Consider the following 17,069-nt stretch of genomic DNA (forward strand, 5'->3'; position numbering starts at 1 on the left):
ATACTTTTTCATGAAATTAACAGAAATTCTAATTATATTTTTGTAGCACGATTGCTTGATGAACGCGGATGAGTTACGTACACACCCGGGGGGCCACTCAAATATGAGAGTGTACGCATGCGTGACCAAATTTTTTTCGAACACCCCCTAAACAAGTTTTCCTATGTGAGCAAAATGACCCCCTAAGCAAGTTTTTAGCGCGCTTTCCCCAAAAATTTGACCCCCTAAACAAATTTTTGTCTAATTTTGACCCCCTAAACAAGTTTTTGTCTAATTTGGACCCCCTAAACAAGTTTTTGTCTATATTTGACCCACTTTAAAAGTTTTGATGGATTTTGACAAATTGAATAATTTTTTGTAGGCCTACTAACTTGCCATTGAACACTTAAAGTCATCTACCGGATACAGGCCTAGCCTACCCCCTCCGGTATACCAGATACGGCCCTACCACTGTAGATTTTCAATGGGGGTCTTTTTTCGGATTCGTAGCTTGTTACATGAATCTGATTGGATTCAAGTTTTGTGAGAATATAAAATACCAATACACAGCGTAAGTTATCCAGAGGCAACGTTATTAACAGTATTCACATCGTAGTTGGTTCCGAATTCGGCACCTAAAGTTGATTATCGTGTCTCGGTATTGTGTGCCCTTTTCATGCTTTCTACTGCAAATATAATTTCCTAAAGTGATCCAGAGAAGGGGAACTCACAAATCTACCAGCAGGAGTAGTAAATAATGTGAGGAATCTATAAAGGTCCTGAAAATCTTTTTGAAATACATGATATTTTCGTTTGTCTCGCCGTTTGTCCACTGAACTATATACCCATCACAATTTTATATGACGTCATTAATTATAATAAATATGCACGGTTTTTTTAAATCTAAACGGTATTTTACATTGAAGTAGGAGGCCATGGTTAAATCACATGTAATACGTCATGAAATATATTTGCATAACATAGTGACACTTTAGGTTTGGATACGAACGTGAAATTCCGGCACTGGAATAAACTTTTTTCGGAATCGGAGTTTCAGCAGATTTGAAAAGTGGATTAAAATGGTACCCTAAATGCGTAACAAACGATTTTAAAACTACCGCTTTTCATGAAAATCACCGTTTTTTACCCCCTTAACGCGTCACGCGCGTAACGTGCCCAACCAAGAAAAAACACCCCTTTTCACGCGTTTTTTTGGTCACGCATGCTTACATCATTATATTTGAGTGCCCCCCCGGCGTACACATTATGGAACAGTTCCTTTCGACTCGGAAGATTGTAAGTATATTGAATACATCTATATGCATTTATCTAAATCTTTCTTTCCCTTTCTCTCTCTCCCCTCCCCCTCTCTTTCTCTCTCTTCTCTCTCTCTCTCTCTCTCTCTCTCTCTCTCTCGATCTCTCTGTACCACTACTTTTTGTATAAATGTAACAATAGTAGAATAACAGTTATATTTTAATCACGGTTTTACTATTTTCTAGGGGATTAGTCAAAAGAACTGGCAGACAAAATTAAATTTTCACGTTTCGTATTGTTGGCAATATCAAAATGTTTATAGAAAGAAATACATGTTTTTGTCAAAAATAACACATATTTTATCACACATTATTAATAAACCAAAACCTTTCCTGCCCAACAAAGATGGTTTTATGAGCTGGGTTTGTGTTCTACTACTATTCCAAAAGGCACCACTATCCATACTTTAATTCCCGAGAAAATCTAAAATATACAACAATACCTTATTTCAGCCTCATTTTCCCTTAACAAAAACGACTCATTTTGAGCCAGTGACTGTAGACCGTTGATTTTATGCTAATGCCGTTACGTAATCAAGTGTGTGATATAATTTTTGTACATTTTTTGAAAGATAAAAGTACGGTGTTTATGTGATCATAGAGAAATGCCATGAATATAATCCATATATGGGGTTACAAGTCAACTTTCATATGTGACTGTACACCACGAATGAGCCGTAAATGTCCTAAATTGTTTTCTGAGTTACAGTGTAAAATGTGCATGAAGGTCGTATTCATAGGTACCTCTAGACTATGCCATAGTCGATTTTTGATAAATAAAAATATGTTATTAATCATGATGAACGCATTCAGTTGAACTCAAAATTATACTGATATTTATTACATCAAAATACTAGTATAAAATGGTTATGAAAAAGTTTATATAATTATATTTATGACAGTAAAAGTAAAGTATACGTAGGCTTATATTATTCAATGCAACATATCATAATGGCACAACTATAATGGCACTTCAATACTGAACAATTCTAATTTTAGAATCAGCCAGTTTATTACGAGTTAAAAATCGACTATGGACTTTCAATTTTAAACAGAACTTTACCCCCTGTTTACCCCGGGACTTCGTTCTCTAAAACACACTGTCAATCATACTTGTTTATAAATCAAATCTAACCACAAGACTAAGCATGGTGGTACAATACGCGCTAGATGCGTACGTTCATCCACCAACTTTCGCGCCAGCACAAAAGCGCCGCATTCCATAGATAGATGTGTACCATGTATAGTTAATGGTAATGGTACGTGTCGGGAGGATTTAAACAATAACGAGATCTGGGCAACCAATCACAAGCCAGATTCATTTAAAGATGCATTACATCATAACCAATTTTAGTTCATAGAGTCCCGTGTTAAAAATGTTAACCGCAAGGCCAAGTCAGTAGTCCTCTTGGGAAGCTAACAAACAGAGGGAGTAGGGTGACTGAAAAGATCAGATGTGAAAATCTATCAATTGTGCACAAATATATAATTGAATCAGAGTTTTAAGCTTAAATGTAATAGCCAGAGTATGCACAATTGGCAAGTGGACTACGGAGAAGTCTAAGGTACCTCAAGTTGGTGCTACATGTATCTCATTTTGATATCGCTAGTCAAACACCTTTTAAACCAATCAATAATCCTATTGTTCAAGAGGATAATAAGCTTCTGCCTATGTCTATAGAATTCTTAAATAGCTCTAGTCTTTGTTCGCTTTGGCTAAATCCTGTTCAAGTGGTGGGTTACAAAACATTGTATTTTATCAAGGTATGTATAACCAACAATTAACAATGAGAGGACATTCCTGAAACTCGTTGACTTGGGGATGATTTGAAATGACCGCCAATTATGACTGTTTGATATTTATTACCAGCAATGTGGCAAAAGAGACACACGTTGAACCGAAAAAGGTATACCATTTCGTTGAAGGAGCAAAGTTCAACAAACCATTACCCGCTTCTGGATATCGAATGAAGTCAAATGATATTCCATTTTAAAGCTTATGATATATATTTTCTAAAAACAAAATTAAGCAAAATTGACCGGGCCGATTTTAGTGCTCATTCGTGGTGTACGTTCACATATACTGACCGACCCTCGTAATTGCTAGATCGGTAAAAACAAAAGAATCATATTTTGGGTCCAAATCAGTCATCCTTGGTTGCACCACTGGCAGTCCAGTATCTACCAGGTTTTAATGTGCATCCCCCAGGACTCTACCAAACCAACTTTTTTAGTTTCCTTTTATGGTCCTATAACACATTCAAGATGTTAATAAAAAATATTTCCCGGCACTCCGGCCACATTCAATGTTAAAAGTTTCAAAGTTGCTCAATTCTGGTTACCAAGCACACCAAATTATTTCTCTTATTGCAAGGATTCAGAAAAAGTATAGTTTGACCTACCTGCGACATACCGTTCTTGAGGTATAAGCAAAAAGGTCAAATTTTGGGCGTGGTCAGTTTTTTTGGCCACACAGGGGCCAAAAATTAAAAATGCTCCGATTTCAACGCAAATGGTCTCAAATTGCTCGTCATGCAAAAACAAGTCAAATAAGGAATGTTTACATAACAAGCAATTTGAGACCAATTTCGTTCAAATCGGAGCATTTTTAATTTTTGGCCCCTGTGTGGCCAAAAAAACTGACCACCGCCCAAAATTTGACCTTTTTGCTTATAACTCAAGAACGGTATCTCGCAGGTAGGTCAAACTAACCAGATTTGAGCAAATTTGAAATTTGACCACTGTGTTGACCTTTAACCTTGAATATGGCCGGAGTGCCGGGAAATATTTTTTGTAAACATCTTGAATATGTTATAGGACCATAAAAGGAAGCTAAAAAAGCTGGTTGGGTAGAGTCCTGGGGGATGCACATTAAAACCTGGTAGATACCGGACTGTAATATTAAAGGTTTTAGGCCTTTTTGTAGTTTTAGTCCTTTTTGTAGTTTTAGTCCTTTTTGGCCATTTTCTTTGACATACCTCCTTTAATGTTGCCTTTCCCCCTTGTCACCCCACTGTGAAAAGGTATGGATAGGAAAATGTTTAAGATATCATTTAGAATTATTTATAAATTTGTGTGCCTTTGCTTTTTGCAAAGTACTGTAATAAATAGTTATCACTTCGAAAATAATCACAGGGATCATCCATTGTCAATTAGTTTTCTATAGAATTATATAAAAGGATTCAATGAACCAAATTAAAAATAGAATGCTTGCTGACTTCGCACTATTTGAACAGTGTCCTGGAACTGACTTTAATACACGTGCAATAATAGAAAAATACTAGTATTAACGTTACCAGGCAAAAGGTCATCAGAAAATGACCAAAATAAAAGGTTGAAATCGTTTGTTGCAAGCTACAAATCTAAATTCCACAAAAGTGGTGTGACTGTGACTATGGACTAATTTTACCATCAAATCACCTACAGGAATAGCTTGTTAATGTTACTTAGGTTTCACAGGCCAATCACAAATACAATTTAATTTGAACGTAACACGTATAGATGGGAACAGTCCAGTAGTCTGAAGAGTCATTGGGCCGAAATTGGTTACAATTTGTTGAGGTTAAAATCAGGGCCGGATTTACCATTGAGCCAGATGGGTCCGGGCCCAGGACCCCCAAATTTTGTGGGCCCCCCAAATTGTCCTGTGCGTCCATGTTTGCCCGAAAACACATGTTTTTGGAACAAAATTGGGTAAAATTGCACAATTTTGCGCGCACTGACCCGTCATAAAGCAAAATTCACCTTTATTGTGGGCTAAAATAGTCTGAAATTGATATTTTTCGGGCGCTTCGCGAGGAAATGTCCTACTAAAATCTGCCTCTAAATTGTAAAATGCTCCCACCGCCACTGTCGATCTTATACCAAAAACAAAACTTGGCCACTTGCGTGGACATGCCTTCTTCACGGTGAGTTTGGGGCTTCCAAATTTTTGCCTGGCCAGGCCCCCCCCCCAGGTAAATCCGGCCCTGTGAGGTTTGGATTAGGGTTAAGGTTACAGTTCGGTTAGCATTAGGGTTAGGGCCGCTACAGTCTCCGAGTATTCGACGTAGAATATTCGATGTAACATATTGTTGTAATTTAATCTATTCACATTCTATTTCCAGTAATGTTTAACTTCTTACGAATGTTTGATGATGTAAAATTAATAATACGTTATTTCGAATTTTTAGTACAATACAATACAATACAATACAATACAATACAATACAATACAATACAATACAATACAATACAATACAATACAATACAATACAGTACAATACAATACAATATAATACAAAGAGCATTTACACAATTACAAAATAAAAACCTAAATAATACCACTTAACGCTACATTTGAAAATGCATCTTTTAAGGGCTCTGGTATGAACGTTTCGACAGTATTTTTTTGAATTCTGAATACGATGAATGTCCTTCTGATAGCAAATAATTTTGATTTTTTTTTTTAATTCGTGATATAATATAAATTTTATGACAAATTATTAAAATTTGATATTTTTAAATTTTTTGATATAGTCCTCGAAGTAAACTGTCTAAATCTAATGATATGTACTTAAAGTTTAATTTGAACGTACCACGTGTAGATGGGAACAATCCAGTAGTCCGAAGGATCGAAAATGGTTGTAGTTAGGCAATTTAGGTTAGGATTAGGGTTAAGGTTACAGTTATGTTAGCATTAGGGTAAGAGCTGCTACAGGCTCCGAGTATTCGACGTAGAATATTCGATGTAACATATTGTTGTAATTTAGTTTATTCACATTCTATTTCCAGTAATGTTTAACTTCTTACGAATGTTTGATGACGTAAAATTAATAATACGTTATTTCGTATTGTATTTTATTGTATTGTATTATGTAATACAATACAATACAATACAATACAATACAATACAATACAATACAATACAATATAATACAATACAATACAATACAATATAATACAAAGAGCATTTACACAATTACAAAATAAAAAACATTAATAATACCACTTAAAGCTACATTTGAAAATGCATCATTTAAGGGCTCTGGTATGAACGTTTCGACAGTATTTTTGTGGGACATGAGAGCACATTACACATATCAAATTGTATTCTGAATACGATGACTGTCCTGATGATATCAAATAATTTTGATTTTTTTAACTTCACGATATAATACAAATTTTATGACAAATTATTAAAGTTTGATATTTTAAAATTTTTGAATATTTTACAGTCCTCGAAGTAAACTGTCTAAATTTAATGATATATTTACTTAAAGAGTATGTAGCTGGGATGAAAAGCCGACGATCAATTGAAAATGTTGACCTTTCATATTGAATATATACATATCCCCCCCCGACCAAATTTGTTGATGGGTTTGTTTTTTTGGGGGGGGTCCATATCTTCAATACGAAGCCACCTGATGTTGACCTTCTGGTACTTCTGTTACCTAGGTAACGAGTCATTACAGTTGGTTATTATTATTCTTTAATTAGATAACACGGTCAACAATTTGAGACATTTACATCAAAATTGGAGCATTTGATCTTTTTTAGCCCCTGTGGCTCTTCAAATATAACCTGTGACGTTTTGGCTTATAACTCCGAAACGATAGGTCGGAGTTTGGTCAAACTATACATTTTCTGAATACTTTAGGATCAGAGGAACATTTTGGTATGCGTTTTAAATTTTGACCCATGTATAAACTTTGATCTTGAATTGCCCAGGGTGATAATTCTACACCCTCCCCCCATAATCACATTTGGTACCACCTATAGAATAATAATCAGCGAAGAAAAACACTTTAACTGGCAAAAGCATCTAAGCCAATAAAACAATACTTTGCTTCCAGACTAATATGGCTTTTACTCCCTTGTAAGGATCAAAGTATTTTGTTAAATTATATCACGCATACACCATGCATTTTGCACACAACAAAATAATGACTTTCCTCCGTTGATTATGGTCTCGCGTTAAAGTTCTTACGACGCTTATTTGGATTATAGGGTTTGACGTCACTACAAAGAGGAGGAGCTTTCGGTTCTGCAGGAGAATACTCCTCACAATCTCCATCCAGAATGCATCCAGTGACTGCCTTTCCTGCTGCTCTACCATCTGCAATACTTCCCTGAGAATACCAATGAACTCAACACTACCGGCACCTGTTGAGGCAAAATTTATTTCGTTACATTTTAGGATACTTTTACTTAGTTTAACAGAGAAAACATTACGCAAACTATTTGAGCCAAAAGTAGTTCAATCCTACTTTCATCACAAAGTCGGCATCCTTGCTATCTTGGCTTACAGGCCCCCTTGATTCAATAAAAAAAGAAGTACAAAAAAGAACAAAACACAAACCAAAAGTACACTGTATTATCTATGCTGTTTAGTTAGAGTAGAGTTGGATATCTGATTTTAAATAAACACTTAAATACAAAATCATAGATATTTATATATTACTATGATCAGGGATGTGAGAGTAGATCTACTCTCACATTTCTACTATGATCAATTCAAATTAGGCCTATAGGTTATAAAGATTCTGTATCTGCAAATTGAAACAAAAAAATTGACATAAGCATACGGAAGCCTTCTAACACCGACGACCATGAGACTGGAAGCTTAATACCCATTAAAAAAGCGCAGTGATTTATAGTGCGCTACGCACAGGCACAACGCCTAGACGTTGATCCACAAGCCTCAGCACACTTTACAGGTCGTCGCTCAATTCTACGGCCACACATCATTCCATCATTCCATAAACCATTTAACAACAAATCAGGGACTTTACTGCTACAAGAGTGCACACCCTAGACAAATAACCATCGCATCCAGGATCAGCTCCCCGAGTTTCGTACGGGTTACAACGAGACAATTAGCAGTAAGTTTCTTGCCCAGGGGAATTTCAAGCTAACTCAATTTTCCACGAGAGCATGACTAGGCACCGCCAGGGTTCGAACCCGCAACCTCTAGCAACATAGTCGAACGCCTTAACGATTGAGCTAACTTGACTTCTTACCATGGTTATACTAAAGTTAATTCTAAGTTGATTTTAATTAATAGGTCTTGAATTATTTTGATATCTTGATATTTTGATTTCATTCAACGCAAACTGACCTTATTAGGTTAAGATTGGTAATAAAAACATGGAAGCCTTCGCCTAAATGTCAAATGTTATCTAAGTTAATATCATATAGATCGCTTTCATGTTTGTCTTTTCGCACGTTTTACTAAAGTATGTTTATGTTTGTTCAGAAAAATGCAAACACTGATGTTTGTACGTGTTGAAAGATAGCCTTGAAATAGTTACAGCTCACTTCCCACGACACAAACTCGGGCGCGAAATTATACACGTATTTTAAATGGCGTGTTATCATTTTCACTGACGAAAAATTGAGACGTTTTATATTTTACGTGCTTTTTGAATTTTTAAAGATATTTACACCATCACGTACACACAACTTTATTCAGCCAAAAGATCAAGTTTTTTTTTATGCGATGTCAATTATATTTTGTTGGGCTTCCTGGTTATCGAATAACTTATACACCATGTCACCTTTGGACAGTAGAATTCACCATTAAAACCGATCATTTTGGAAGAAGTGGTTCTTACACTATGTAACTGTATGTTTATTTTAATCAGTCTAATATTCGGAGAACAAAAAATACAATTTCTTTGAAGCGCCTTTTTAGCCAACTTTAAAAACCGCGCGATTGCATGGACAACAATTTAGAGCAGTTGTGCATGACCTGAGTATTGACTGTTAGCCCGGGCTGTTAGCAAAATGATATAATATAAACTGACCTTCAGGAGCGAAATAGAGCCTTCCAACGTTAGCGCTCAGCCGCATCTGGGCATCAGTGGGAATGATACCTATTGGCCAAGTAGGGAAAGAACCATAGAAATCAGGATCCGTAGCGAAACGGGACATATAGAATTCCACAGGGTCTGGTACATTGTCTTCGCCGTATATGTTTCTCAATACTTCAAGTATCTGCAAGTATTACAAGTAATCAATACAATTTTTATCATAAAACTGTCGTCGGAATAATTAGGGCCTATCATATTATGGTGCCTGTAAGCAGATCTAACAGCCGTGATTGTATTTATTTATTTATTTATGCAAATTACAAGAACATCAACATATACTGTGCACAAAAAGTATCCGAACACTTAAAAACAGAAGCAACCTATAACAAATGAAATAAATCATTAGATGGGTAATTTTGTTTGCGTATTTCGATACCTCATTTCGCACGATCCGACTTTTATTTTCCTAAGTTATACCAAATTGAACGGAAAAAGAGAGCATTTCAAAAGGGACAAATGTTGGCTATTTCCTCCTTCGGATGATTCCTACCGGCTGTTCTATTTCTAACGGGCTCATTATAGCGTGATAAATAATCACTCGCCGAGCTCATAATTAGCGTGTTTCAAGAGAAAAGTCTATGTAAATTTTGTCACTTTTGACATGATATCTATTTATTTTTTTTTGGTATAACTTGGGAAAATAAAACCGCATTGTGCCGAATGAGGTATCAAAATACACAGAGCAAAATTCTCAATCTATGACATCATTTGGCAAATTACATCAGGTGTCTTTAAGTTATTGCTTTTGTTTCAAGTGTTCGGATACTTTTTTGTGTGCAGTATACAATATTGCACAGATTTGGTTAACATTATTATAACGAAATAAATAAAGTCTTATAGTATAAACCTGGAAACAGGTGACTGAAGAGATTCGTCAGGTATGTTGATTAATCAGCTATTTAGAGTTTTTGTCAACACCATGGAAAAAACACGTTTTCCTGCTGACAGTTTCGACAGAAACATTCTAGCTTTCACAATGCTGTTATTGATCTATCTACTTGGAGCAGGGATCTTGTCCGGATGTTATTGTTTTACCGGAAGTACCCTGTCTCCAACGTTGGTCATGAGTAGAGGATCGAAGATGTGATTTAGATAGAATGACCCCTCGTCTCTGTTCAGGGCAAGATGGGTCAAGGAACCAGCTTAGATTCGAAAGAGAAGAGACAACATCATAAACCAGTGCTATGAGGACGAAGCAAAGGCATGTGTAGAGGTATCCTACTTCGGTTCAAAGGTCAAAGGTCGCAATACTTCCAAGGCCGGAATTTAATGACATTATAGCTTAGCTTGGCTTGGAAGCCATGATACGCCAAGATAAAAAGGCACAACTATATTATAATACTCACCTCGGCTTTTACTTCATCGTCTGTCAATAATTCTGCTCGAAATGCCTCGTCTCCCGTCAGGAATCCAATCAAGATATTCGTTCCAGGCGGGTGAAGACCTTCAGCTTCTACATTCAAGAATGCTGGATAGTATCCGTGTCTGTCAGTGGCATGCAAAATGTACTCTGTGTCATCCCAAAACTTGGTTTCAAATTTGAGGAAGATTGGATCAATGGTACCCATTTGAAATCGACAAAACTCTTCGGTCTTCCACGGTGGTAGAGGAGGGTCAAATGTTATGCCGCCATTTTGAATAACCCCAAGGGTGCTAGTTACAATTGCATAGTTGCCAATGTATTCGGTACCATCCTCTGTGACTGCCCTGACGTATCCTTCAGTTTGGTTTACGACCGTAACACGCTATAAACACACACAAGAGCGAATTAGAATTAAGCGTTTTGTCTCTACTACCTGACTCGTTTTGTTCTAAGGATTAGCCTCGATGGCTAGAAAAAGAAATGTACCTTCTAAGGGGTCAAAGTGATTGAGGGATCAATCAGGTTAATAAAAACATGGACCCCTATTCTACCAAAGGCGCCCGGGGGTCACTCCTATTGTGGCCTGTACACCATCCGCGATAATTAACTTTTGAAAAGCACCCTTAACAAGGATTTAACCATGGGCTAAAACGGTACTCTAAACAGGTTACACGAGCCTGCTCACACCCTAAACAGGGATTTTATTCCTTACATCAAATTTCATACCCTAAATTTCATTTCCGCGTATTTAGCAATTGCAATTTTCCAACCATTTCCCCCCTATTTTTCATGTTTTTGACACCCTAAACACGTTACTCGCGTATCGTGCCAACCCAGGAAAAACGACCCTTTTTACGCGTTTTTATTATCGCGGATGGTGTACAGGCCACAATCGGAGTGACCCCCCTAGGCAAAGGCGTCATTTGATGACTGACAATCCAATGTTTGCTATACAACATGTCAAATAGCCTGGCTTGTACTTTAATAAGTTATTTACTTACAAAAGCTTTAGTTATAGAGGAAAGTGACAATGTTACCTGGTTCAAGCGAACTTTCTCTTCCGTTAGTATAGATTCTAGAGGTTCCAACGCGGGGTCTACACTTCCGAGAATGAAATAGTCATCGGGAATTAGTTCAGCTTGGCGAAAGGCTTGAATTGTTGATGTATCTCGAGCCGATCTCCCTTCAGCAAAGTCAAAGTTAAACCATTCCATAACTTTATCAACTGCCGAATTAGCTATCCATCCACCACGAGCTAACGTTGCCTTTTGTGACAAATCAGGACGCACCCCTTCATCAATATCTTCTATGATAGCGTCGGTAGCGAAATTAAAAGCTTCATGGAGATTGTTTTCTCTTTTGATGGCAACACGTGTGATATCATCACCTTCATCAGTGTAAACTGTGTACGATGAATAATTGGATTCACGATAAGGAATACCAAATTGATCGTTAGCAGCCGTGCCGTACGACCATAAGAATCCAGGGGCCAATTCTATTCCCCCGAAGGTGAGTTGATTCACATAACCACGTAAATGATCGGCACCCTCTAGTATGATATAGTCAGTAATATTGTTTGCATTTAGAGTCGAAGAAGCATAAAGTCCAGCTGGACCTGCTCCTATGATCAGGACTTGGGCGTCGACAGAGACATCTGCGGGTTGCGCGAAAGAACCGGAGAGTAAAAATTGAAAGGTGAACACGGCAAAGAGAAAGTAGTTGCAAGACATGCTGGTTGGAATCAAGTAATCAGTTATTGTTAACTGGTTAAGTAAAGATTATCACACGGGGTAACGAGAAGCGTTGACTGTGTGTGTACAACACAGTTAGCATGGTTATGCCTGCAAATATTCGGCTATACTTTGAGCTTGACTTCATTGACCTCAGATCAAATCGGATCAAATCAATCAATCCAGGAATGTATTGTCTTGCATACTGGTTGAATAAAATTAATTCCTACATCTTATTGTTAGAAAGTTTATATAGACCTGGTCATGGTACTATTCAGAAGTTGTCAGTAGGTAAAGTCCCAATAACTAGTCATACTAATGAGAATATTTCAGTCGATGAAATATTAAAATTGGCTTGCATGACTTCTCCTGGCAACTATACGCCATGTTTTTTGAAGTGAAAAGAAACAGTGTGATTTATTTGTTTGCTTTAAATTATATCTCTTTAAGAAAACCTTATATTTCGGTGTATTTTAATACCTCTAGAAATAATCAAAAGAAGGCGACATGGTCACTCTTTAAGGAAACCTTATATTTCGGTGTTCCAGAGGTATTTTAATACCTCTGGAAATAATCAAAAGAAGGCGACATGGTCACTCTTTAAGGAAACCTTATATTTCGGTGTTCCAGAGGTATTTTAATACCTCTGGAAATAATCGAAAGAAGGCGACATGGTCACTCTTTAAGAAAACCTTATATTTCGGAGTTCAAGAGGTATGAGGTTCCAGAGGTTCTTGAGTTATGTTGTAAAGAGGGCTGAAACAACAACATATTTGTAAAACGTACATAACTCATTAACAACAATAAATTAAGCAAGTTTTCAAAGTATATGATTTGTATATAGAATGAACTTCTAATGAACACCAAAGTGTTATTTTTCAATAATATATTGATTCAGATAATGAAAATCGATTTTTTTTTTTGGCTGCTTCGACCAACAATACCTCGTATAACCTTAAATGGAGAAATTCGCGTTCCACCCTCGCGTCCGCTCAAAATTTTCGGATTCGCCCTTTGTTTTCCCGAATTTCTCCACTTAAAACATAACAATCCCCCTCCTGGACATACAAAAATGTCGCGTTCCCCTCAGGATAAAAAAAAAATCGGGTTCCCCCCTAAAAATGCCCATTCCCCCCTGTCGTAAATAGCGATCGCTGCCTAAGATTGACGCAATTGATCGGATCTTTGGGTTGTCATCAGTTGAACCTGTGTTAGGTTTTTTTAACCAGGTAATAAGCTTTATAATTAAAGACAGAGATAATAAAAATTCCTTTAAAAGGAATAGGGCGGGCAAATGAAAAATTGTCAAGAGAAATGAAAGTTTGAGTAAGTCAAGTTCACAATTAAAAACAGGGAAAATATGACACAACATCGATTTCCAATGGGGGAATAACACAAAACGTATAAACAAAGTTAAAAGAGTTTTTAACTTTATACGTTTATACGTTTGTTATTCACCCATTGGAGGTTGTGTCATATTTTCCCTGATTTTAATCTTATCTATTGCTTATCCTTTGTTCTCTGCTGGTCAGTTGGAACAGATTTTCCCTGTTTTATATTAACCCTTCACATCATAACAGAAGACGTTTTATGTTAACATTTTATATAAAACATTGTTATAAAACTTTTGTAGATAATAGTTATTAAAAACATTTTCGTAATCATACCTAGAGGTTTTTTTATCATCAGATAGAAAGACTTCTGCTCATCTTCTCTGGTGAGACAACAGGGCTGGGGTATCTTTCCATATCAAAGTTTAAAAATCTGTCATATCAATTTCCTCAATATGTTGTTTTGATACAACTTATGAGGGGAAAAGTTTGATTTTACAATATTTCGATATTATTTTTTAACTTTGTAACTTTATTATGATTAACATAACTGTATTTCAAAGCGTCAAACTATATCATTATTTTGTCCCAACAAAAATAATCCAGGGAATAAAATATTCATTCATATGTTTAGTTATTTTATTCAACCTGGGCCATTTCTACTGGTGCACGTGCATTCTAATAATTTGTCTATAATACCTTATACAAGCATCAGCAAGCACTATTTGTCACAAGATTTGAAAAGTAAATAGCCTATGTACACACTGAACACAATGCACATACAAGCTGTATTTAAGTACATGCCGAAGCTGTCAGTATAAAATGATATATATGACCTTCACGATGCTATTAATTTAGCCCAAAGATTAGGAAAACTAGCAAAACTGGTGAACTGGTACTGTTCAAATAAAAACATCTGCAAATCTTGCTGCAATTTCCAAACAGTATTTCTATTACTTAAATAATTATTTTTGTTATTTCTTTTAATACAAACACATTACTGCCTATGACGACTTTATCGTATTACTTACATATCAAAATCAAGTAATAATTACAAAACTCGCCGTAAACTATCACCTCTGTGGGTGTTTAGGATATAACCGGCACGAATATTTTCTCAACACTGCGGCATGTGAAAAAGTAGGTCAATAGTCAGAGAATATAGGGCACGCGGCACCCGCCCAAAAGAATTTATCGCGTCTGATGTCACTGTCAATTACGATCCTTGATTGGTTTACACAGGTTAATCAGCGCGTAAAGGAAGACCGATCTATCTGGTGCTGATCGGAGAAAAGGATTAGCAGCAAATGGCGAAAAATTACGTACTTTTACAAGGCAAAAAGCAGATTTTCTAGGCATTGTGGACATGGTGCCTTCGCCAAAGAAAGTTTCCTACTATAAATACCTAACTTTTGAGATGGTTTGCATGTCGAAAGGTGCAAAATTAACAATAAGGCGCCCGGTTATAAATCCGCGTTCAGCAAGTCATCATCACGACACTTGTAAACAAACCGTGCTCGAATTTGATTGACAGATGACGTCAGACGCGATAAATTATAGTAGGAGCTCACTCAAGTTTTTATCTTGGTCCAACTCATGTATGTTATGTACGGGGACCAAGTAACAGTGGTTGTTTTAATGACCTGTTAGGTGAGTCGTGTTGCGACATTCTTGACGAACTGGTCCTCCGTTCCTCCCAGTGATAACAGCGCGGCCTCGATGTATGTACCGGCAGCTCTTGTATCATACACAAGCTCACTAACATTCTTCTAAATACGTTCGTGAAATCCTATATCTTTTCCAAATTCTTTGATCAGAAGTTCCTTGAGCTAGCTGGACCTTACTTGGGAAAAGTGTCCGTAGTTTGAAGTAATGCGAATGTAATCTTGGAGCAGTCCTTGAAGGGTGCGTATTTCGTGATCTTTAAAATGACTTGTTAGATATGTTGAAAGAACAAAGCTTGAGCCTCCCGAAGGTTAACATGCTGTAGATGCTCTACATTTTCACTGAGATTATCTCTCGCTTGATTGCTGACGTATTGACGCCGGCAATGACGGTGGTATCTGATTTCCAGGCTGTCTGGGATTGACGTTATTAACGTATCTAACCGCTCTCTTGTATCTTCATCTGCAATCTTGTGTCGAAAGGAACAAAAAGGTTTTTTTGTCCCGGTTACTGGACTTTTTTTGGACCTTTCATGCACCACACGCACAATGCCTTATCATGCAGAGCACCTATACTTGAACGAAGTTTCTTGGGATAGGTCCTTAGAAAGATGATTGCTGACCTGACATCCCAGCCTTTTTATCTGGTTTCTCAGATTTGTGCTTGCGTTTTGTGGCTTGGGAGTGAGCGCGTGTGTTAGACATCGTAATGCATGCATATAATAACCCTTAGATCATTTATCCCATTCCACTGTTGTATTGACATGTTGAAATTTATCAAGGCCCTTCCATTGTAAAGATTTGTCCTTAATGTTCTCCCATTTCTCTGCGGATACTTTTTCTAAACTGTCTTTTACAGTGCAATGATCTTTACACAGCATGCATTCTAGTTTATCAAACACACAGGGACCAAAAATTAAAAATGCTCCGATTTGAACGAAATTGGTCTCAAATTGTTTGTTATGTAAAAATAAGTCAAATAAGGAATAGTTGTAACCATGTAGGATGTTTCGTTACCTTGGAAAACATCACAACATATGTTGTGGTCAATAGGCTGTAATGGGGATTGACCTTTAATGGCCAATTTTGTCAATAACGATGCATTTTAGACAGCGCAAACGATTCTTTTTTGACCTGTTTTTGCATGACGAGCAATTTGAGACCATTTGCGTTGAAATCGGAGCATTTTTTTTAAATTTTTGGCCCCTGTGTGGCCAAAAAAACTGACCACCGCCCAAAATTTGACCTTTTTGCTTATAACTCAAAAACGGTATGTCGCAGGTAGGTCAAACTTTACTTTTTCTGAATCCTTGCAATAAGAGAAATAATTTGATGTGCTTGGTAACCAGATTTGAGCAACTTTAAAATTTGACCACTGTGTTGACCTTTAACATTGAATATGGACTGAGTGCCGGGAAATATTTTTGTTAACATCTTAATGTGTTATAGGACCATAAAAGGAAACTCAAAAAGTTGGTTTGGTAGAGTCCTGGGGATGCACATTAAAACCTGCGAGATACTGGACTATAATATTTAAGGTTTTAGGCCTTTTTGTAGTTTTAGTCCTTTTTCTTTGACATACCTCCTATAATGTTGCCTTTCCCCCTTGTCACCCCACTGTGAAAAGGTATGGATAGGAAAATAATTAAAATATCATTTAGAATTATTTATAAATTTGTGTGCCTTTGCTTTTTGCAAAGTACTGTAATAAATAGTTAACACTTCGAAAATAATCCCAGGGATCATCCATTGTCAATTAGTTTTCTATAGAATTATATAAAAGGATTCAATGAACCAAATTAAAAATAGAATGCTTGCTGACTTCGCACTATT

At 36.6% G+C, this 17,069-nt stretch overlaps 1 protein-coding gene across 1 annotated transcript; it reads right to left on the reverse strand.

Moving 5' to 3' along the window:
• Positions 1 to 6,994: 6,994 nt before the first annotated feature.
• LOC140170870 (uncharacterized) lies at positions 6,995 to 12,241 on the reverse strand. Its single transcript, XM_072194078.1, has 4 exons — positions 11,549 to 12,241; positions 10,495 to 10,893; positions 9,083 to 9,272; positions 6,995 to 7,439 (listed from the first exon to the last, which is right to left on the reverse strand). Exons 1-4 carry the CDS (start codon positions 12,239 to 12,241, stop codon positions 7,183 to 7,185), a joined length of 1,539 nt encoding a protein of 512 aa, XP_072050179.1. The 3' UTR covers positions 6,995 to 7,182.
• Between the last annotated feature and the right edge of the window lie 4,828 nt (positions 12,242 to 17,069).

Source organism: Amphiura filiformis, chromosome 15 (genome assembly GCF_039555335.1).
Source record: "Amphiura filiformis chromosome 15, Afil_fr2py, whole genome shotgun sequence".
In the NCBI taxonomy this organism is placed as follows: domain Eukaryota; kingdom Metazoa; phylum Echinodermata; class Ophiuroidea; order Amphilepidida; family Amphiuridae; genus Amphiura; species Amphiura filiformis.